Source organism: Equus quagga, chromosome 15 (assembly GCF_021613505.1).
Source record: "Equus quagga isolate Etosha38 chromosome 15, UCLA_HA_Equagga_1.0, whole genome shotgun sequence".
Classification (NCBI taxonomy): domain Eukaryota; kingdom Metazoa; phylum Chordata; class Mammalia; order Perissodactyla; family Equidae; genus Equus; species Equus quagga.
The window spans coordinates 41,268,004-41,292,633 of NC_060281.1; the positions used below are offsets into that span (position 1 = coordinate 41,268,004).

General features: G+C 39.3%; 1 protein-coding gene across 1 annotated transcript; it reads right to left on the reverse strand.

Moving 5' to 3' along the window:
- Positions 1–651: 651 nt before the first annotated feature.
- MRS2 (magnesium transporter MRS2) lies at positions 652–19,395 on the reverse strand. Its single transcript, XM_046639535.1, has 11 exons — positions 19,110–19,395; positions 17,263–17,336; positions 14,107–14,143; positions 12,730–12,842; positions 11,305–11,478; positions 9,533–9,663; positions 8,395–8,511; positions 6,926–7,078; positions 6,551–6,668; positions 1,477–1,590; positions 652–919 (listed from the first exon to the last, which is right to left on the reverse strand). Exons 1-11 carry the CDS (start codon positions 19,288–19,290, stop codon positions 809–811), a joined length of 1,323 nt encoding a protein of 440 aa, XP_046495491.1. The 5' UTR covers positions 19,291–19,395; the 3' UTR covers positions 652–808.
- Between the last annotated feature and the right edge of the window lie 5,235 nt (positions 19,396–24,630).

Here is a 24,630-nt window from a genome sequence, read left to right on the forward strand (position 1 = left end):
CCTTTTTGCGGGGTGGCTGGGGTGACACATCCATCTCTCTAAAAATCAGAGAATGACCAAAGCAGCTATAGAACAGTAGTAGAACGGAAACACTTCCTTTCAGCACTACTTCCAAAGCCTTTAATCATAGCCAAGCGAAGAAAAATAGTTTCAGGGGCTGAGAAAGTGAAATCTTGATTACTTGGAATCCATATAAAGCTGATGTTAAATTATCATTTCCTTTTTATTCACTTTATATAAAAAGGGGGCAAATACAAGAAAATAAGGTTATATCAAGGAGTGATTTAAAGCACAAACTTCCCGAGTTCGTTTTAAAGTTAATATATATTTTGCTAGCTTTTCAGTCACCCGAAAGTGAGGGAATTCAAAAGAACATGATTCCCTGTACTGACTAAAAACTACGGCTACCTGATCATGTAACTGTGGATTTGTCAAGTTTCCAGGCTTCCTTCGGCATGAAATCGCACTTTTCTTGATACATACAAATTAAATAAAATCTATACAACAATCCATTCTTTCGTTAAGTTAATCACTCTATGCCTCACATTATGTCTATAAAAATAGCTTTTTCAGTTTGTAGGAAATAGAGTTTTGGCTTTTTACAAAGCAAGCACCTTGCTTCTTTACTCAGAATTCTGAAAATGCAATTAAGTTCCAGTATTGTGACTGCCATAGTATTTTTTACCACCAGACATTATAATTTACATATCAGTGATTTTTTTCAAGACTGACTCTTAAAGTAATAAAAGAGTATCACAAGTTTCCTGTGACTACCATAAAAAACAATTCAGTTTCCATGGGGTTGTTCCTAACGGTTTGCGAGGAGGTTCCTGCTTGATGCAAGTCCATCGGGCCTGAAGCTGTGTTTCACTTCCATCCTCCTATCTGCCTGAAGGGTCTTTTTAGGTAAAGAGGCCACCTAAGTAAAGCAGGAAAATTAATTTTAGTTTGTGTCTTTCTTAAAAAAAAAGCCACTAATAAAATGATATATTATGTAACTATCAATGAGGGAAGGACTGCCAGCCATGTGTCAGTGTCTGAAGTACTTATTCCAGTGTGTAGACTATGAGTGGAAAGAGAAGAAAAAGGAGGTAAACTTCCTATCTTAATGAGAACACTACATTTTCTACATTTCAATTTTGGTTATGACAAAGCCTGCGCCAGAATTACTAATATCTCTCAATGTATAATGCTCGCCACAGTGTTCCACACAAAATAAATTATTTCTAAGCTCTTTATTGTGCCAGGCACTGTGCTAAGTGCCTGATGCACATTATCTTATTTAATTCTCCCATTAACACTATGAAGCAGGTGGTAATGACTTAACTGACAGATGGGGAAAACTGAGGGAGGCTGTGAAAAATTAAATAATGACAGCGTCACAAAGCCTGTGACAACTTGTGCCCAGGTTGTCTGACATCAGAACCGAAGACTGTGACCACCCTACTACACTGCTGTGAACCAGACCCCTCATACCATGGGGGGCAAAGGAGCCTCAAGTTGTCGTCCAAGGAATGACAGCAAACGCCTCCAGATCAGGCCACTTCCCATGAACATGATTCCTGTAATCAGCCAAAATACTCTATGGTCCTAAAGAAGAACACAGTTAATTTCAATCACGAAAGGCTAGGTTCCTTACAGATGAAATTTCCTCAATTATTATTGCCCCAAAGTCTAAAAGAAGCCTTTGTACAGCTCCTTCCTACAGAAAGGAGCTAAGAACAAATGCCTTGATAGCACTCAGAGACTAAGAATCAGAAAATAAGTCAAAACGGAAACATGATTTAAAAGGGTTTAAATATTTTTAATCATCTGTAAGCCAAACTGTGTGTGTCTTTCCAATCTTTGTTTACGTGCCAAATTAATAGTTATAATCACATAGGACACACCACTTAAACTTTTTGCTTACAGCCACAGTTCCAAACTGTGAGCCAAGGTGCCCTATGCATCACAGCCCCCCAGAATATTTTAAATTTTCAAGGGAAACACAGTGACATCTGTGGAATACCATGAGAAGTACTGTTCTTAGGTTGTCTTGACCTAACTACTTCATAAAGTTAGCTGTTAGGTAACACAACATGAAAAAACTGTAACATAATAAAAGAAACTTTTGGTTTAGGGATGCTGTGAAAAAATTACTAAGACACTAAAAGCATCATGAACCAAGGAAGTTTAGGAACCTCTGATTTACAGTAAACATTTTTCTTCACTGTCATTTTCAAAACTGTAATATTTTTGCAGTGTTTTTAGCTCATGCCTTTATGTACAGAATTGATATTTCCTCTCCCACAGGGAAGGAATACCATCGACAGCTATGCCACTAGTTGGTTATCAACCATGGCTTGGTTAGCACCAGTGATCGAGAGCTCATTTTCCCTCAAGGCAGCCTGTTAGACAAGGATCAGCTATCGCTGATGGAAATGCATGTCATATATTAAGCAGAAATCTGCCTCCTTTTAACATGAAGTTTGATGTTAGACATAATATATTAGGAAGACAAGTGCTAACAAGAATTAACTGTTTTTGGATGGTAAACATATTTTCAGTTATCCAAAAAGAAGGCCCTAATTTATTAAGTAAAAATTCTGTTTAAATAAGATTTAGCATACACAGGTTATTGTTTTTCTTTGCTGTAGACTGGTTCTGTAATCCCCTATAAATCAAAGTCTGCGAATGCCAAAATGTGAAAAACTTGAAAGGTAAGTAAGTCAGAGGCAAACAAGCTCAAAATTCCATGTCATTAAAATACACACACAGCACACTGTGAGACCTCTAGGAGAGTAAGGGAAGGGACAAGTCGGTCTGAGAGCTGGAGACAATGCTCCCTCGGCTTCGGGCGTGCCCTGCAGTATTGAGTTTTTAAGTACCTAGTTTTCAAACTCTTGGTGGTTTTTATCTTCTCTACCATTTAGTCTATCCACATCACTTAGAAATAAGAGGCCAAGAAACATCTTGATGTGTCAGAGGCTGAAAAAGCACTAAAAACTGATGAGGACATGTCAAAAGCACTCAGGAGCCAGCATGAACAGGATAACTTGAGCATCAAAATAAATAATGACAGGGGCCGGCCCTGTGGCCTAGTGGTTAAGTTCGGTGTGCTCCGCTTCGGCAGCCAAGGTTCGGTTCCTGGGCATGGACCTATACCACTCATCAGTGGCCATACTGTGGCAGTGACCCACATACAAAATACAGGAAGACTGGCAACAAATGTTAGGTTAGGGAGAATCTTCCTCAGGAAAAAATAAATAAAATAATAAAAATAAACAAATAATGACAGTAAGAGATTATAGCTCATTGCCAAAAATAAGACCCCATGAGTCCATACTGATATAAATGAATAAATAATTGGGAGAGAACAGAATGCTCTACTTTACAACTAATAAATGTAGAAGGAGTGATGAAATTAGAAAAATCACCATTTGGTAACCATCAGAGTAATATATGATTCAGGCATGAATCAATTTTTGATTAATTAGTGGATGCTAAACTAGAGGGTGAAAATTAATGAATAACAGTATTTTCACATACTCTCAACATATCTCCCTATAACACACTTAATTCCAAAGAGAAAAGAGTAACTTTAAAGGAAAGAAAGTTGGCAGATAACACCTTAACCAAATGATCAACATTACTATCAACAGTAATGGGACAAATCGACATCATGTGTCTCCTGATGGGATTCAATGTAAAGAACACACTAACAAATGCATAACCAGAATCTAATAAAGAAAGAGCGTCAAGGGTCAAATAACTGACCTGTGTTCTTTGTGAATGTCAAGGCCATGAAAGACAAGGATGAGAGGAGTGCTCTAGATTAGAGGAGACTCAGGAGAAAGATGCCCATAGGCAACATGTGACCCAGCTTTTCTCTGAGATGAAGAGCACTACTGAGACAAGTGGTGACATCTGAGTAGAGTCTATAGACTGGAAAATAGTATTGTTTCGATGTTCATGTCCTGATTTTGACAACTGTACTGGGGTTATACAAGATTAGAAGATACATAAAGAAATATTTAGTGGTAAAGGGGCATCACATTTGTTGCTTACTCTCAAATGATTCAGAAAAAAAGTATATATATACATATATATATATAGATAGATAGAATGATAGCACAAATGTGATAAAATGTCAGGTGTTTGAAGAATATGGGTGAAGGCTATATGGGAATTCTTTGATTATTCATCTTAAAATAAAAAGTAAAAATATAAAAGTTGTTCCTATCCTAGATTCACCATTGTAACTATTAACCCTAACTATAGAGGAGCAGAGACCTTTGAATCCTCAATTTAATGAACATGTTTCAACTATTCTTCAGGAAACCAAAAGATGCATAATTTGTAACTGATGAGGCACTGATCTGAATCGTGTTCTCTGGGAGCCAATTACCCAGCTACTGAGCAAGCTCTTTTCACAGCCTTCCACTCATATCTCATTACAACTGGGTTGCTCCATAGCTAGGACTGAAATGCTAGAACTATCAGAAAGGAATTTCTAAAAATCCCTTTTTTTTGAAAACAGACATTAAGTGAGAGAAAACAGTTTAGTATAAAATGGAGTTAGCTTGTAAAGTGAGTAAATGTACATAAACATGATTCTTAACAAAAGTGATTTGGGAGAAAGCAACTCGTACAAAAAGTTCTGTAGTCATAAATTGGGGAATTTGCAAAGGTCTTTCAAGTTATCTTTTGAGAATGTCAAGGGTCAGTCTATGCTGCAGAAGACATTTTGGTAACTTCTAAACTTTCTTATAGACTAGATTTGGGCTCGAAAGCCTCCAACAGATTCTTATCGCACATAGAATAAATCCTTACCAGGCTCTGCAAAATCAACATGATCTCAACATTGTCTGTCCTTTGACCTCATTCCCTCCCCCTCTCCACCTGACTCACCCACTTCTGACCACTCTGGCCTTTGCGCTGTTCTTTACACATGCTCAGCTCATTCCTGCCTCAGTCTTTACACCTGTGGTTCCCTCTGCTTAGAACACTTTCCCCTCAGCTCTTCCCACTTGCTCTTTTCATTCAGGTTCCTGCTCAAGTGTCACTTCCTCAGAAAGACTTTCCTTGACTACTCTCTCTCTAAAATGTTCCTTGTCTCACCATTTCCTGACGTTCTCTATCCCTTTACCTGGCTTTATTTTTCTTTATGGCTCTGATTACCTAACGTCCTATTTATCTGTTTACTCTCTCCTCTACTATAATGTAACTTCCACAAGGGCAAGGACTCACTATCATAACTCCAGGGCTGAGAGAATTTAGTATAAAATAGACACAAAAATTTATTTGTGAGACGAATGAACAAATGCACTGCATTTATTTTTCTTTAACATCTTATTATAAGGAACATTAAAAATGACTAACGTTGACTTTACCTCAGGGAGCTCATGATTTTGTGCAGACTTTGAACAACTGCAAATTTAAGGAAGATGGCAAATGGGAAGTGTGGGATTGTTTGGGCACATATAACGAGGAGAGTAATTTTACTTGGCTGGGTTTGGGGTGCAATCAGTGAAGAGTCTCTTTGGAAGTGACATAGAAGTTGAGAACAGAGAGATAAGTAGAAGTAAACTAGGCAAAAAAATGGTGGGAGCTGAGGAGAGAGGTGTGGAGCTGGTGTGAATGACAATACTGATGAAACAACTGAGAAACCGACAATGAAGGCAAGGTAGCTGAGACAAGATGGAGACGCAGGTGCAGTAGACCAGGAAAAGATCAAGGAGTTGAGAATTTTATCTTAAGGGCCATCAAAAGCCACTCAAAAGTTTTATGTAGAAGAATGACTACCAGATTTGCTTCTTTTAAAGACCACTTTTTAAAAGTGCATAGTGGTCCTGAAAGATGATGTGGGTAGGACTAGGGCAACAGCCTAGATACAGAGAATAGACCTGTTAGATGAATTAGGACACAGAATCCAGTGTGAGAATGTGCCAAATGCATATTCACACTCATTTCCAGAAATCTTACAGTAAGACACTTTCTAAAACACAAGGCTATGATGAAATGAAACTCTGGGGGTTCAGTGTTATATCAACATGGAAAGGCAGTAGAACAAAGTGGAAGGTGCTAATCTTTGGGTTCAAATCCTAACTCTGTTATTTTCTAGCTCTGTGCCCTTGGGGCAAGTTACTTAGGATATCTGAGCCTCAGCTTTCTCATCTAAAAAGTAGGGATAATACATCCATCTTCAGAGCTGTGATGACTGGCCCAAATGAAGCCTGCCAACTGCCAGGAATACTGCCTGACATACAAGAATTAAAAAAATAAAATCCTTCATTAACACAGCCTCACAGTATAACACTGTTTCTTCAAACCTTTCCCACGTGTAGTTACATGTTTTGAGAAACATAAGGTAACCCCGGCTATCTTTATAGCTATGTTATAACAGGGTCTAACAATACTGGCTGAATTTTAAATGAGGTAGAGTACATATTTTATTTCACTGGGGGAATATACGTGTTAAGACTTTCTCTTTAAAATCCATTAGAAAAACTGACCTTCAAAACATTAAAAAAATAACCCCTAGATTATTGACATAACACAGTATTCTCACCTCTTCGAGGGAAGATTCCAAATTCATTCCAAAAGCAACTCCCATTAATCCAAACAGCGAAAGAGAGAAGGTTCCCATGGTCAACTGTAGGTTCAACCTCATCATCACATTACGGTGGCTGGAGAGGAGAACACTTATTTAGACCAGAAACGCCCACTAACTATATACAGAAAATGCACTAAATCATCTATTAAAGGCCACATGGATTAAGTCCACACTTAAAAAAAAAGAAGACACACTTTCATGTAGTAGTTATAGATTATAATGATGGTATAATTCCTTCTAAAATGACAGTTCCTTAAAAGCTTTATTACTTTATAATTATTATTTTATAAAGAAAGCACTTACTGATCGTTTTATATAATGCTTTCTTACCTGTCCAGATTGATGAATATAATGCTTTGTGAATCATCAATCAGTAACCTGAGTTCGTGAGCTGCATTGGAAAGATCCTCAGCTAATCGGTGGTAGTTTTCCAACAGCAACTCCATCTCTTCTGCGTGGTCAATTCCAGTACTGCTCTTTTCACTTCAATTTAAAAAGTTAACATAATTAACATGTCCCCAATATGTGCATCATAGACGTAACAACAAAAAACTTCCTGAATTAGTATATCATATTTGGCTACCAATGGGAAAAAACTAGCCTTTGCCTTTTCTATTATTATGATTGAGGCCATCTGAGTGACTTTGTCAACTGATCCCAAACACTACACAGGTTAAGTTGAGGGCACAAGTTCTATTCCTATACAGCCTAGTCAGCTTCACTATATTCCATGGCCCCAATCCAAGGGACTCTAATGCACCAGTTACACGAAAGTCCAGATGTGTGAATGCTGATCAATTAGTGCAAATCCAATACAAGTGACTATGAGATAAAACAAAACCAGACCTAAAAATGAGCGTAAAAAGCATTTCCTTTCTAAGGTAAATATGTAATGTCATTTTCATATACAAAAAAAATGTGTTTGAATGTTAATACATAGCTATTTTGTTCCCTTTTCCATATACCCACCCCTTCCCCCCCTAACCAGGAGAAGTGAGAATGAAGTACTCCATAAAAAATAGTTCTATCATAAAGCATATTAGAGATGGCCTGGCGTAATAAGCAAACAAGAGTTACGAGTGTGTTCACTTTTCTGTTACTGTACTTATCTGCTACAATGCCAAATGTTATATAGCTTTTTTACACTAATGTTTGATTAGAATATAGATAACAAATTTCCCCAAATGCTTAAAAATCTGTACAGACTGTGGAAACTAGACACATTACAAAGGTGTATTAATTTCTAATGCAGGTCTACAAAGAACAAAAATGAAATATTTTGGGTATTTAAAAAATAAACATTTAACTTGAGTGTGGTTCAAGAAGAGTACATGATTTCTAAATTCATAAGATAAAAGGTTTCTAAGATAAAAGGTTTCTAAGATGAGCATTTTTATGTTAGACCAAACTTACAGAGTCTGTGCCAATGTCTTACTCATCCCCCTTCTCCACCCCTTCCCTCCCCATGTGAACTTCTCACCACTTCCACTCTAAGTTAGTTGGGTAGAGGTGTTAGCCATGTCAGGGGTCAGTCCCCCAAAGATAAAGGTAGTGGTGTGTTTATCTTTATATGACCACAGCCCAGCACAGTGCTGTGTACACAGCAGGATTTCAATATATCCTTGTTAAATTGAATTAGATGCAACATAGCAGGGGTAAAGTGAAACAACTGGGACCAAAGTGCCAATATTCTGTATCTCAGAAAAATGTTATGTTCTCTATGAAAACTCATCCTGAAGAAGACAAGGCAGAAGACTGATCCTAAGAGAATACATAACAAAGCATGACTACACACTTACAAGACTTGTGGGTCACTCCACTTGGTTAGACAGAGCTCTTCTAGCAACTCTTCTTCATCCAAGATCTCCAAAATCGACTCTTTAAAAATTTTAATATCTGTTTCTAATTCTGATAGACTGTAAGAGTAGTTGTATAGAAATGATCAATAACATAAACTTAAACAACATTTCACTTGAAGAAGAGTGCCTTTTTCCTATCAAGTAGAACCACTTATACATTCACGGAAAACACCAATTTGTACAAAAAATTTTTTGGTATTTATCATGCAGATTAAGAATCAATTCCCAAATCAAAACTACATTAACCAGTAAAAATAATCAATGATATAAATTTCTGCATATATTATTTATCTCAGAAACATACAATCATTGCAAATTTAAGGTTTTTGGTTGGGTAATTTATTTTTACTCTTAATAAATATGGCAGTGATAATATAAGGACTATTTACTTTTAATTGATAAAAACATTCCAACATTTCTGGACAAAGAACTAATGATTCAGAAATTTTAACCACTAACTCTTGAAGAGATTTTAGGGGGTACAAACCCTGAGAGAATGTTTATTCAATTTATGATAAAATTAATTAAAATATTACTCTTAAATTCTGGAATGCATTATAATAAACAACAACAAAAAGGAATATGGGGGGACAGAGAATTAGATGTGAATTTAGATTTGCCATTTATCAGCTGTGTGAATTTAGACAAGTTACTTAAACCTTAGCTTTCTCCTCTTCAAAATGAGGACAGTATCAACTGCTGAAAAGACGAGAGGAGATCACACACGGAAAAGAGCCTGATATGGCATTTTAGGCAAAATAGTTTTTCAGTAAACATTTGTCTGAGTGCCCCTTTTAGCTTAATTTCCCACCTAGGCTACTTTGCTAGTTTAAAAAAAGTTACAAAACACAGAATTTTAACAGGAAATAAAACTAAACATGGCAATGAAGGCACTGAGAGTAAGTCATTAAGTGAAAAATGTCATTACCACTAGCAAGACTAGTTGGTATTTTTTACAACAGGTAATAATCACACTAATCTTGTGTCTGAATTCATGTTCAACACTTCAAAGACTACTGAAAGAAAAGTTTAAGATATTTGCGTGTAAGTCCCAACTTGGTAAATCCCCCATATTTACCTTTTGCCATTTTGTAGTAAGATGTGCAGTTTGCTTCTGTCTACAGAAGAATGTTTGGGATCCACTAAAGCTTCCAAGGTCTCAAGGATCAGTGGCTGCAAAATGCTAAGTTTCCCCTGAAGGGTGTTGATCTAGATAACAACATGACCTTTCATAAGAATTAAAACAATCTTTTTAGAACACTCAGGGTCAGTGAATCCTCTGATTAAATACAGAAATCTATAATGGCTAGGAAAGCTGGGAACATTTCAGAACATGGTCACTGCTGGAATGCCTATTCCAGATGATTCACACACTACAGGCTCACACTAGGCTGATAAGGAATTCACTCTCATAAGAGGCTTCTCCTACAGGCACTTATGAAAGGAACGGGGGATTGATTAATTAAAACAAAACCTGCCATTCTGTGGTTAAAACACAAACTTTACATGTGGTAAACAATACTTATGTACTTTGTAAACAGAGTATAGTTTAAAATTCCTATGAATAAAGCTCTTTTGAAAACCAAAACATAACTTGGACTTTAAAAAATAAAACAAATCAGTGTAAAGTCAAAAGCATACTTCTTCTTCAGGTTAACACAGAGAGTTGATATTCAGCAGGTTAAGCACTGATATAGCTATACTAGTTGTTGAAATATTGAAATCCTTCCATACCAGTTGGTAAACAGCATAACAGTAACTGAATTAAGCTATAAAATTCATTAATCACATAAATTCCAGCATATACTGTTTAGCTCAGCATGAGCTCCTAAGAGCTTACTCAGCCTATGGAGCCTGTCACTGACCAACGACTACACCTTCTTTTCTTCCCCTCTCCTGCTTTTTCCCTGCTTCGTAACTGGGCTCCAACTAGTCACCATCTCATTGGTTGGTACCAGCTGATGCTGTTGCTCAATTAACTAGAGCTGGGATATAGCCATCTCCTACTCCCTTAGTACAGCAAGGCAGATAAGAGAAGGGCACCAGGTTCACCCAATGCCCACCCACCTCATGGCCCCTTTACCCTCCTCTCTTTCTCCCACTCTGGGTAGCATGCCCCTAGCACCAACTCTTACATGCAGCCAGTTCCTGAACAATACTATCCTGACTAATAGGAGGAAGAAAAGATAATGAAAGATTTGTGAGGGCCAGGAAAGCAGTGACCATCCTTATTCAGGGCCTGACAGGATCTCCAGACACCCAATGACTATCAATTTAAAGAGAAGTCATTAGAAGAACTGCACATGGTTCCTATGTCAAACTAGGCCTCAAACAGAGGCATCATGCAGCTGCCTCAAACAAAGGATTGCACAAACAAATCAGAGAATGATTTGGAAAGTATTAGGATGATTTGATGAATGATTTGTGCTATAAAATTTATCAGATGTAAGCAGTTTTACAATATACACAATTTAATTTAGGGAATAAAATGGAATACATTTAAAACTCTTTTGATATGTTCATTTATAGCATATTTAGGATTTTAAGTATTTTGAATTATCACCGCTGAATACAATTATTAAAATTGTACAAAAGACAGCCAACTTGAAATGTGCTTCTTTGAATGTCATAACATGACTCTCAAAGAGATATTAATACTGTTTGTCGAGAGATAGTAGATCTAATTGGGTCATAAACTTTAAGAATTAAGTAATTTCCCTATACAGGACCCTTAGAGATGTTTTGTTTGGGTCAGGGAAAGTGCCATTGAAACAATACTGACTTGCCTTCCTACTCAATAGCAATTTAACACCAGAACAAATTCAAGAAGCTAAATAAAAACAGGCTTACCCGATACTGCAGGAGTGCTTCTATAGCTCTAAACTCAAACGGTAAAGGGTATGTGACAAGTTGACCCTCTCCAGCCAACTGCGAAGGAAGTTCCCGGAATAGCCATTGCTCTAAATTTAAATTACGATAATCTAATATCAGAAGACACTCTGGAGTAATCACAGCTTTCAAATACTGTAAAAAAATATATATACACGTTTGTACACATATACATACACGTATACATGCATTTATGTATATGCAAGTTGTAGACCTGTAGGAAAAAAACATTCATAAAATAGGATTTAATATTCTATTAATTTTGGATTAAGCCTAAGTCAATTCACTGTTTATTTGGTTTTTCAAAAAAACCCAAAACATATTTTCTTTTTTTAAAAGAAAGGAAGCCTAAAATATATGTAAGTCTTAATATCTCTAATTTACTCTCAACAGAACTGGAATTAAACAAATTACATATTTATTAAGAGTTCTAGCATAATCGTGAGAAAAATATGGAATAAAGGAAACAAGATAGTCTTCTTAAAAGTTATGTATCGGGTAGACTTTTAGAAAAGATTTAGTTTAATCATAATTAGTTTGAATAAAATGGGAAAGTTTCCTTTTTCAAATATCACCAAAACATATTGAGCTAATTTGGAATTATAAAGATAAACTTTAGCCCACCAAAATAACTTATGCCCATATTAATTCCGAATCACTAACGAAAGTCATATTATATTCGGTGTGCTGAGTAGGCAGGGGAAGACACAATATATTTTAGAAAGCTTTACATAAAAATAAAAATTTAGGGGCCAGCCCTGTAGCCAAGTGGTTAAGTTCACGTGCTCCGCTTCGGTGGCCCAGGGTTTTGCTGGTTCAGATCCTGGGCGCGGACATGGCACCGCTCATCAGGCCATGTTGAGGCGGCGTCCCACATGCCACAACTAGAAGGACCCGCAACTAAATATACAACTAGGTACTTGGGGGATTTGGGGAGAAAAAGCAAAAAAAAAAAAATTAAAAAAAATTTGAAGATTATAAACTTTAAAGAACATTCCTGGGCTATTCAGAAAACCAGAATATGTTCTTGGTAGCTGAAGTTATACTATAACTATACATAACTGCATACAACTGAAAATGTCTACTATAAATCAAAATTCTTTCTCTTATCGTTTCAGAAATGAGAGACTAAATTCCAGCAGTGAGAATGAGACTGCAGTCAGAAGTTTTCCAACGTAAAATAGAGCAGTGCTATGCCTGCTGAACATATGTATATAATCCATGTAAAATGAGTTCTATTCATAAAAATGTTGTTATAAAATACCTTATGTTTCACACAGCTTTTTTAATTATAAAATTACTTTTAACCTAGATATTGATCAAGATAACTAGGAAGTAACTTTTAGAAGACTGCAGTAGAAATGTAGATAAAATAAAATCCTTTACCTCCATTCGCATGATAATCCTATTGTTTCTGGTTGTGATGCTCATTAAATGCTGGAACCTCAAATCTCTAGCTTGAAGACCTAATTCTTGATATAAGTCAGTTTTCTTCCTTTCTATAAAAGAAATATTTTCAAAAAAGAGTGGGCTCAACCAAGAAATTGACGAGTTTAAATTTTTATATCCCACCAACATCAAGATAATTTTCTACTACTACCAGAAACAAAAGCTAAAATGAGTCTTTAATACCCATTTTTACCTCAAAAACATACTCAGGCTAAATCTGGTCAAACTTTTTTTTTTTTCCCTCTTATCCATACTTCATAAGATTTCTCTATATGCAGAAGCCTCTTGGGACCAATATAAAAACCACAGCTATGCATCATTAGAACTTAGGGTATCAATTTCTAGCTCTACAGACAGGTCATCTTTTTAAAATATGAATTGTATAGAACTACATTTTCTATTTTTTCTCACTACTTTATCATCTTCAGTATTTTAAATCTCTGAACAGATAAGTTCAATTTTCTTTGTTCTTGGGCTCATACAAAATGAGAAAATTAAGTCAGTTCTCATACTAGATTCTCCCACTTGAAAACTAAATTTATCACCTAAGAGAAAGCATAGCAAAAGAGGAAACTCAAGAAATGATACTGGTTATAGCAATATCTGAACTTGTAGCATCAAACCACACCTGTGACAGAGCTCTGACAGAACAATATTTTGAAGGAGATAGTGAGCAAAAAGCACTCAAAATACTCCACTGGGATTTCAGCACTAGCAGGAACAGCAAGGACAAGGGGGTTGGAAGTGCACAGGAGATCTGAAACCTGCACCTGAGGTCAGACAGTAAAGGAATGCTTAGTTTCACTTTAAAAAGTAACTGTCCATAAGAGCAATCATCAGCAGAACTCCATCAGACTGCCATCCAGCGCCCCATCCCTGCTGTCTTCTGTCACCCACTGCCACTGCAATGTCAGTGGTAATACATGATTCTGCCTTAAACATGGTACAGGAGGAGATGAATATAAGGATCGTGCTGTGAAAGGGAGAGTAAAGAAGAGAAACAAAAGGGAAAACAGTGTCTTTCTCCTCCAGCTATACACCAGCCTCTGTTCTCCAAAATATTCCTTTAACATCCTGTTAGAGTGAAAGTTGCTCCTGACAGAAAAAATCAATTCTGGGAGAATGTGCACAGTCCAGGCATTGCCAGTTCCAATTAGGATTGAAGGAAAAATGCTGAAGAAAGATCTCCTTCAACACATCCATATATGCAAAGAATATTCTACTCAAAACACTACAACTTCCTGATATCCATCAGACCACTCATTCACTAATTAAAAAGGAAAAGTGATTTAGAAGAAAATTAAAGATACTCACCAAAAGAAGAAACATTTCCCTCTTTGTCAAATTTTGTCTGGAGAGATAATAACAACAAAATATTATTTTCTCCCAAATGAGTATCCTATTTATGGCATTATACATAGGGTTTTATGATAACATCTCCCAAATACTGACATGCAGATATAAACCACAACTGTTTTTTTTTCAGTGAAATTCAGTTATGAATTAAGGGTTATAAAAACCCCTTTTTCCTTTGCTAGGACAAATCAGACACCGGATTAACTTTCTATCTTGGTTCCCCTGGAAATGCGATAAAGGAGTATCAGAGCTGCTACTTAGGCAATATTGCTTATGGCAGACTGCACTGGATTGGGAAGAGTGAACCAATTACAGACAGCTGGTGGGAAGCCAGGGTCTGCCTGTCCGAGTCTGCCTGTCCGAGTGTGGTGGCTCTTGTAATTGGCCATGTTCCTTGTGGGAGCCTTGGATGTGCCTGTGAGATGGTTACAAGAGACACTGGCACTAGAAGGTGCAGGGATTCTAAGCGATAGTGGCTCTTACACCCACCTCTGAGACTACTGTCTCTTTGTGCCTGAGCTGTCACACAGAGTCCCAGAGAAGCCCCTGGATGGCTCCAAGGACTTCTTTTGAAGAGGAAACACCTGATGCTGCCCTTTTGCATTTCCTATCCTTTATCCTTCTGAAAAGACTCGGACCAAGTGTGGCTTAACTTGTGAATCTAAGTATCTACTGGAAGCTATGAAGTCTCTCCGGTCGGTGCGGGACAATCAATTAAGATTTACAGAAAAGCCCTCTTCTGATAGTTTGAAGAAAGGACATGATGCAGAAAATGTACTTATTTCCTGTAAAGCAGAGGGAACATTTTTCTATAATATTTGTCCACAGTCAAGTTTGGAAAGGTCAAATAATATTTAATGCACCAGGGGCCGGCCTGGTGGGGCAGCGGTTAAGTGTGCATGTTCCGCTTCAGCAGCCTGAGGTTCGCCGGTTCAGATCCCGGCTGCGGACACGGCACCGCTTGGCAAAAGCCATGCTGTAGTAGCCGTCCCACGTATAAAGTAGAGGAAGATGGGCATGGATGTTAGCTCAGGGCCAGTCTTCCTCAGCAAAAAGAGGAGGATTGGCAGTAGCAAGCTCAGGGCTAATCTTCCTCAAAAAAAAAAAATATTAATGAATCATTATGTGCCAGGCTGTACTAATTAGTATTAAAGATGCATTTTCAGAAAGACACACTCTAAGATACAGTTGCAGGTACAAGTCCTGGGTTACTACTATGGAAACACGTGCATGCTGTGTTAACAATAACACAATAAAACCCCATAATACATATTTTAGCTTCCTTCTCATGAGCAAAGATCAGTATTTAATGAATACCATTAAATATCTGTTAAAGAAAAATTTACATCAAAGGAAGCTTTGTTTTTGGTGTAATACAGACTAGCTTTCCTCCTTAAATTTATTTCATAAATACATATATCTGCTGCAGAAGATCTGAAAATCATGCTAATCTTTTACTGAATGTCCTTTCAGACTTTTTCCTATTAAATATATTCAGGTTACACACACTTCTTTGCAGTCTCTCCTTCACTTTCAACTTAACAATATATGCTGAATATTTCTGTATCTCAAAATTTATCTGTATCATTTTTAATGGGATTTTTTCTCATTTAAAAAATAAGATCATAAAAACTATGATTTTAAAAAAATGTTTACTTTGTAATGGAACACATTACATATAAAGTGAGCTGACTAGCTCATTTTATAAACTCTCATTATTTCAAACAGTATCAATCGATTTTCTTAAGTGTTCTTGGTAGACAATGATTTAACCCGCAAAGAACCTTCTTTCAATATTTAACACCTGATTTTGTATTCTCGTTTAACTCAACTGGCCAACTCTTCCAGAACAATGAATAACTGTGATAACTTTCACATGCAATTCTGGGGATTATCTTGTTCAGTGCAGTTTATTAAAAAAAAGTTCTTGTATTAATAAGCCTAAATAATAATGATAATGGCTTATACGGAATGCTATTTTAAAGGTTTTAGATATATGAGTTAATCTAAACCTGACAACAATTCTACAAGGTAGGTACTACTATCTCCAGTTTACAAATGAGAAAACTAAGGCACAAAGATGTTGTTATCACTTGTGCAGGTCCACCCAGTTAATAGTAAGAGGCAGAGCTGAGATCTGAATACAGGAACTCTGGCTGAGAGCAAGCACACTTATTTTTTAAAACTTTTTCTTTGAAAAAACTAAAAGCCTAAAAAATGTTGCAAGAATGTTATACCCAATTCCTAGGTAACTTTCACCTAGTCACCCTTTGTTAACATTTTGCCCCAACGGCCTTATTTCTCTCTCTCTAAATGTCTGTGTGATATACATTATTCTCGTTAATTCATTATTAATTCTTGTTATTTTATTCATTCATTTTTTTCTCCTAAACCATTTCAGAGTAAGTTGGAGAGATCATGACGCTTCAAAGCATACACTCAAACACTACACCATGCAGACTTCAAACTGCTTATGCATATGTGTGTGTGTATATATATATATATATATATATATTTTTTTTTTTTTTTTAAGGAAGATTAGCCTTGAGCTAACATCTGCCACCAATCCTCCTCTTTTTGCTGAGGAAGACTGGCCCTGAGCTAAGATCTGTGCCCATCTCCCTCTACTTTATATGTGGGACGTGTACCACAGCATGGCTTGACAACAGGTGCCATGTCCACACCTGCGCCGCCGAAGCGGAACGTGAACACTTACCTGCTGCGCCACCGGGCTGGCTCCATGTTTCTGCATATATTACATTGCATGGCACAGGTTCAAGCCCCTCTATGGCTAGTAGCCTTCAAGGACTTCTAATTAGATTCATGGGGAAATGTTGAGTATTCAAGTAGGAAGATCTGAAACTGTGACTTGGACGACTTGTTTTAGTATTAAAAGAAGAGCTCCACAGTCATTAGCAAAGTTTCAAGAGTGCTACTAACCAAATCGAGTTGACACTCAAGTCACTGGCTAAGCAAAAGACAAAGACAACACGACTTATAAGTATCATGACTCATCATAAAACAAAAACTATTATCTTGGCAGACCAGTCTAACCCAGTTAATAAGCACGAGAAGTATGTTCTGTACATTATCAAATGTACCAGACATACTCACCACAGTAAATACAGGGGATACACTGGCTAAGGTGGCTTGAGAGACATCAGAAGTTCTAAACCGGTGCACCTCACCTGAAGAATGAATGAGAGAATTCTCTGTGATCATACAATTGGTTTACACATATAGCTAAGATACAGCTCTCATAGTATACGGCAGTCTTCAGACTATTTTACTATTTTTCGAAACTTTTTCCTACAGGAAAAAGAAACAAGACTTTTATTTGTTAATTTTAATATTTGTAGGTGATTATGTTAGGTTTGGCAGGGGATGATTTTTAAAAGCAATGGCTTAGGTGAGACATCAGAATAATTTTCGGATTCTAACCCCCCTTTTCCCTTTCTAATTATTACTGTTATCTCAGACTTGGATGAACAAATGTACAACAGTATCCTGAGATTAAAATTTTCCATAATTTAAAAAGGCTCTTTTACAAATTATCTTGGTAGATATATTTCAGAAGCTATAGATCCAAGGAATGTCTGACTTTTAGCATTCCAATATCAGGATTATCTGACTGACCTATGAATTATAAAACCTACAGATTTTACTTCTGTGTATTAACTTCTTTTTCACAGATCACTTTATGGTGAATACTTATGAAATAACCCAGTGAACTGGAATGAAGACAAATCTTTATTTGAAAATATATCTACTTCAAACATGTGATTAGACTGAGTTCAAGTGAGTTGTGAAGTATAACCAAGTGAATTTAATGACTGACAAAGGACACTTTAAAATACTAAACATAAGAGAGATGGGCAGAAATTGTACAAAAATTACCAACTATTTTATGCTTCCAAAGTAATCACAGTGACTCCACAGAAGGTGTAGATAGTCTCATTTCTGATCTTATTCTTTCTCATTACATACATTTAATGACCATGTAATGTGTTAGCATCTGAGGTTTGTTGTTTCCCTTTTACAAAATACTATGTTACAAGGGTCAGCCAAATGAACGTAAAAGTCAGAGCTATAAACCAGCATTTGCTATCCAGGCAGAAGTTAGATAAAGCTTTACCAGGATGGAGATTCTGATCTCAACGTTTGTCCTGAAACATAAGATGGGCTGAAACTGGGTTCCCAAGCATTATTAAAGGAGGGAATATGGGATGTAACCCAATTCAGAAACTCTCCAATGAGTGCAGGGAAGGAGGTGGTGACCAGCAGTTACTTTGGGAGGCTTCTGAGAGCACAACTGGGAACATTTATTTCAGGACAGGGCAGTATTTTTCAGAAGACATCCGTTTTAATGACTGTTTTTTCTGAGCAATATTAGCACTCACATTCTCATATCTGTGAAAATGTTAACAGATCATCATGCTTTATCATTTGGTAAAACATAAATAACAACTCAGATTCCCTCCCTCCCGCCCCTGCTGACGCCTCTGGCTGTTCGGTTACACACTCCTTGGAAAACAGTCAGATCTTTGCCAGGAGCAACTCTTACCACGAAGTCTCAACGTCTTGGGCCTCCCTTCTAGGTGCGTTCCCACCCCTTACCTGAGCACCCGGACAAATGCATAACGTGTCCATAAGGAAGAGACAGAAGTCAGGGAAGAGACAGGAAGACTCATAAGAATATTTCAGGCAGATGAACCCAGTCGTGACCTCAGTACTACCGTGAAGAACAAGGGTGAAACTCTTGTTAAAAACCCTTCTCACGAGAGCACTGAGGCGGGGAGACGTGCAGCACGGGCCGGGCCGGTCGCACGCTGGCAGGCACGGGGCACAGTCTCGCCCGACTGGCGCTCGAGTCAGGGACCTGAGGTCACCGCCACCCCGGCGTCCCAGGGCTGCGGGAAGGGGAGCGGCGGGGGGGGGGGGGGGGGGGGGAGCGGCAGTACCTGCCACGCGGGGCCGGCGGGGCGCGCACAGCAGCGCGGCCCGGCTCCCTCCGAGGAGTCCGGCTGCGCGGCCCACAGGCCGAGCCGCGGGGGTCAGGCCCAAGGCCAGAGCACATAGAGTGCGCCGGGGCAGCCCCACCGCGCGGGGCAGGAGCCGGGGCAGGCTCCGCAGGCATTCCATGGCGCTGGAGCGACGAGGAGGCAGCAGCAAGTCCCCAAGCCTTCATGCCGGCCACTGGCGGCGCAACCAGCGCTCCGCCACCCCGCGCGAGCGAGCGCCCAAGGCACTGCGGCTGCGTACCGGGCATGCGCGGGGCGCGCCGCGCGAGCGTGTTACTTTCTGCGCATGCTCCGAAGGCGCCTGGTGGGGGGGCGTGCTCCTTGTGTCCGCCGCCAATCGGAGTTTGCGTCCTGTACCTGCGACGGTACCTGTAAGGTGTGGAGGGACTGACTGAGGGGTGGGTGGGACGCGCTTCCCACCGTAAGGCGAGCTGTCGCACTTGGATTTGATCCTTGGGCCCTTGGAGTGGTCAGGCCCACACGTAAAGTATTATTTCCATTAACTAGTAATCTTTAAATGTGAAAAACGACCCAACGTGTATACTGCTTTGCATTCTGGAGCATTTTCATACATGTGATTGAGTCTGCAACTTGAAAGTGAGGAAGTTATGCCCATTCCCAATTCAATTTATATTTGTTTAATTAGCAAAAATAATTAACTGTCATATGGAATGCTATATTAAACTTTTGCTAGTGAAGATTGAGAAACAAACGCACAAGATTTATATTCCACATTTAATCACATGTAAGGTAGTATCAATTTCCAAGTACCATTATGTTATGTACCACCAAGAAAGAACAAAACGCTGATAAACTATGCTTTCTAATTGTATCATTGTTAAGACTCATCCGAATTTCATTCCTTAAAATATGAATAAATGAGCGTTAGACTTGATTAACTACACTATTATACGTATATGCATATGACAAATAAAAATGGCAAGCAATAGGATATACTGGAGAATATGAGGAAGCCATTTGGTATAAACCTAACTTGGCCTGACCTTGTCTTTCCAAAAGGGCCTGACCGTGGCTGTTGAGCATGCATTGTATATCTGCTTTAGAGATTCCCTATGGCAAGAACAAAGGCCCTTGAGATAAAGGTGCAACTTCCCTCCCCCTCCCAACGTTAGCGTCTCCTTAAGGATTAAGCATCTTTCCTTAGGCTAGAAACTGATTGCTGCGCTCACCTGTGACCGCCCAGCTGGAGACAATAGACTTGCCTCCTGCTACACCCACCAAGATGGCAGACTCACTACCCGCTGTGTCCATCAAGTGCTGTGCCCACAGGGCAATCTGGTGACTATTGTGGGAGGGACATTTCAATCATATGTGAAAGACCCTGTTTGAGGGTATATAACTGATGAGGATTTTTAGGCTGCTTAATTTTAAAATGACTTATGATGAGGATTTTTAGGCTGGTTAGTTTTAAAACTGCAGATGAGATTCAGGCTCCAAGGAGTGGAATTTGTTTGCCCCTTTGTTGGGAAACATTTACATTTCTAAGGGAAACCTCTATCTGTGAAGATGCCTCCCTCTCTGTGCCAGGAAGAAGGGGGGATGGTCTTATCTCTAGAAGCTCTTAATCAATGCCAGAGGCAAGAACTTAAGTTGGCAACCTCAAGTAACTGACCCCCCCCACCCCCGACGAATCCTCCTTTGTCTTTAGCCGAGGATAAAATTCAAGCGGTGACTTCTGCCATTTACTCAATCCGGTTTAATTCTTATCTAAAAGTTGTGGGACCGCCAAATGGCCAGACCATATGGGCACTGATACCATTTTAACTTTTTTACATATTCTTTGTCTTGTAAAGAGATAACTCACATACCTATGCCTTAAATTTAGCCTTACTCTCCACCCAACTTTGCAGCAGCAGCAGCAGCAGGAGCTCTGACTGCCTGTGGGTCCTGTCCCCACGCACCAGCTCTGCCTGCCCATGGGTCCTGTCCCCATGCCAGCGGGGGCAGCAGCAGCGGCTCTGCCTGCCCATGGGCCCTGTCCCCCTGCCAGCGGGGGCAGCAGAAGCAGCGGCAGCAGAAACTCTGACTGCCCATGGGTCCTGTCCCCATGCTATTCTACTCTCTAAATAAAAGAGCACTACTGCCAGATCTTAAGGGTCTAAGAAATCTTTCTTTCGACTCCTCAGCTCACCGACCCAGCATCATAACCACTCTGTGCACCCCACTTCTTTGGTGCCCTTTCTTCCTTCGGGAAGAAAGTCCCCGGGCCATGGTCCTCAGATTTCAGCTCAGAATAAACTCACCCAAATTTTCATTTATAGATTGTTTATGGATTATTTTCATTGACACATATTTTAAAAGTATGAATTAATAGACTTGTCCCAACCGCAGTAGTAATGTAAGGCAGACACGAGTTTCAGAGATTTCCATTCCATCCCTATGTATGACCGTAGAGCTAAGGAAGCACAAGAGAGAACATTTTTTCTGCAGGGTATTGGGACTGGGAGTGGATTAGGAGGCCAGCAGACAGAGAGAAGGCTTCACAGAGGAGAGGAGGTTGGAGTTGAGCAATGAGGGCAAAGGAGGACTTCAACCATTGCTTCCCAGAGGGTTGAAGTCTGGAAAGAGCCCAAGGTGTAGAAAGCATAGCTGGTAGATTTTTCATTTTACTAGGGGCTTCAATGATTGAAATACATCATTCAGAAACATTACATGCCTTCAGACACATTTCTTAAGACAACATGTGATAACTCTTTTTTAAAAACTTGACCCCCAGCACAATGAAACAGCCCTGTTAAGATGACCTTTGCAAAGCCTTAGAAAAACTCTGGGATGTGGCCAACACATGGCCTTGTAATTCATAGCAAGAATTTGGAATTTAATCTGAGGAGGGTAGGAGCCACTGAAGGACTTTGAGCAGAGAGGTAGTGATCTAATTTATGTTTAAATGGATCCTTCTGACTGTGTGGGGAAGAGATTGCAGAAAGGCAAGTGTGAAAGCAGAGAGATGGTGATGGTTTGGGCTAAGGTGGAGGTGGAAGCGGAGAGACAGAATGGGCTTGGTCCTGTATATCTGAAGACCAAGTAGACGAGATTTGCAGATGGGATGTAAGAAAAAGAGAAGCATAGAAGTGGACTCCAAAACTTTTGGCCTGAACAACTGGGCAATGATGGTACCATCTACTGTGACAGGCAATTTTGGAGAGGAGCAGGTTTAGATGGAGAGCAGGTTATGGCATGGTGTTTGTTTCTGGACATGTTAAATTTGAGAGCTCGACTAGATAGATATTTAAGCCTAGATGTGAAGTAAGCAGTGTGGAGTTCAGGGGAAGTGTTGGAGCTAGATAAATACATTTGGGACTATACAGAAGTATTTAAAACTGGAAGATTGGAAGTGAGACAGTAAAGAGCAAAGTTGCTATGATTGAGCTCTAGGTCCTCCAGCCTTTAATAGTCAAGAAGAGGAGATGGATCCAGCAGAAGAACATGAAAAGGAGTGGCCAGGAAGAAGGAATAAATTTGGAGAAGATGGGTTCTTTGAAGTCAAGAGAAGAAAGTTTCAAGAATGAAAAAGTGATCAGTTATATCAGATGCTACTGATAGGTAAAATGAGAATTGCCTGTGTTGGGCGTGAGACTGGAGTTTATTGGTGATTTTGATAGGAGTAATTTTAGTAGGGTGGGAAGGAATGGGACCTGGATCATCATCTTCCTTTTCATCCCAAGCCATGACAGGATCCCAGAAGATTTCTGCACCTATATACCAATCTGGCCTTAACATTCCTTGATCTCTTTCCTTACCTCTTGAGCTCCGAAGAACGTCAATTAACCAATCCCAGCCTCACCCTCTGCATTGTGTTCTCACCCAGAACTGACCTCAGAAATGTTATACCAATAACCCACTCTCTAACCATAGCCTCCTGGGGGCTTTACACCCACAACGATTATATTCTGCTATCAAACCCTTCCTGGCTGCTCTTCCTTCTCTACCCAACCCAGATTATGTAAGTGATCATCTGAAACCACTATGACTAGTACATGGAACACAAGGCACTCATGCGGTGTAATCATAGAAGCCTCTTTATTTTTGTCCCTTTAATCCTGCTGAGTGGAGCTAGTCCTTCTCCTGCCTCTTGAAAACGTGGGCAGGTTCCATGGCTTTTCTGGTCTCTCAGTCCTATGTTCACTCTAGTCTCAATTCAGTAATTTAAAACATCCACTCCATATACTAATTCCAGTTCAGTGATTTGCAATGTCAGACCCAATATACTAATCACCACTTCAATCTTCATTCAAAGGAAAAACTTGATCTCTCTCTCCTTGTTGGGCCTGGAGGCAAATAGGAATTTTTGTTGTGGGTAGGGATTCCAAGCAGCTCCCCTTACCCCTTCCCATGGCCTTTCTTACTCCACGGCTGCTGTTTCTGACTCTGCTGGAGCAGTGAAACAAAGTGAGAATGAACCAAAATGTTTATTGAGAGATGGCATCATGCCCTCGATAGGCAGGGCAGATTTTAAAGCTGACTTCATTGTGGGCATATTCATGGTTCCCCAGAAGACCTCCTTCCCCCAACCCCACCCCCCTCCCAGGACCATCTGGTTGCCCTTCCTTTGATGTGGGCAGTGGCCCTCCTGATCAATTTCAGCTTCTGCCCCTTCTTGCCTCAAATCACTGGTTTCCTCTCTTCCTGACATGCTGCTCTTTGGGGCACAATACTTTTAAAAACAACCCCAGGCTGATATTCCTATTGTCGTGTCCGTACCCCAGGATCCATGCACTTTTAGAAGGAGTGTAGTTACTCCCTGGCAGAGAGCTGCTATCCCTTGCTCAGGTGTGAGTCTGTCACCTCTTGGAGGGGTCTTAAGTAGTTCTTCTTGCTAGACTTGGAGTGAGCAAGCACTCTTTCTACCCCTTTCTCCTGATGTTTGTGGTGGGTGTGGGATTCCCACAGCACAGCTTTTTCCAAATCTTCCATACAATATCTACCCCTAAGTCTTCAGCCTTACAATCCTTTCATATCTTCTGTCTGGGTGAGTGGTCCAAGAGTTGTGTGATGATGGCTTCTCAGATTATTCCCTTGGGAATTTCCATCTAGTAACTGACTTTGGTGCTGATACCCTACCTAGGCCCCTCATTGGGAGCACCTACATTCCTCAGCACCCTTGATTCTTTTGCACTTCTTTTATGTTTTTGTTAATGCAGTCATTTATTACACAAATATTTATTGAGCACAAACTATATGCCAAGTATTATTTTAGGTTATAGGGATGGAGGAATGAATGAAACAAAGTCCCTGTCTGTAGTACGTTGAATAGAGTCCCCCAAAATTTATGTTTGCCCAGAACCTCAGAATGTGACCTTATTTGGAGGTATAGTCTTTGCAGATTTAACTAGTTAAGGATCTCAAGATGAAATCATCCTGAATTTAGGGTGTGCCCTGAATTCAATGGCTAGTGTCTTTATCAGAGAAAGGAGAGGAGATATGGACGTACAGACCCAGC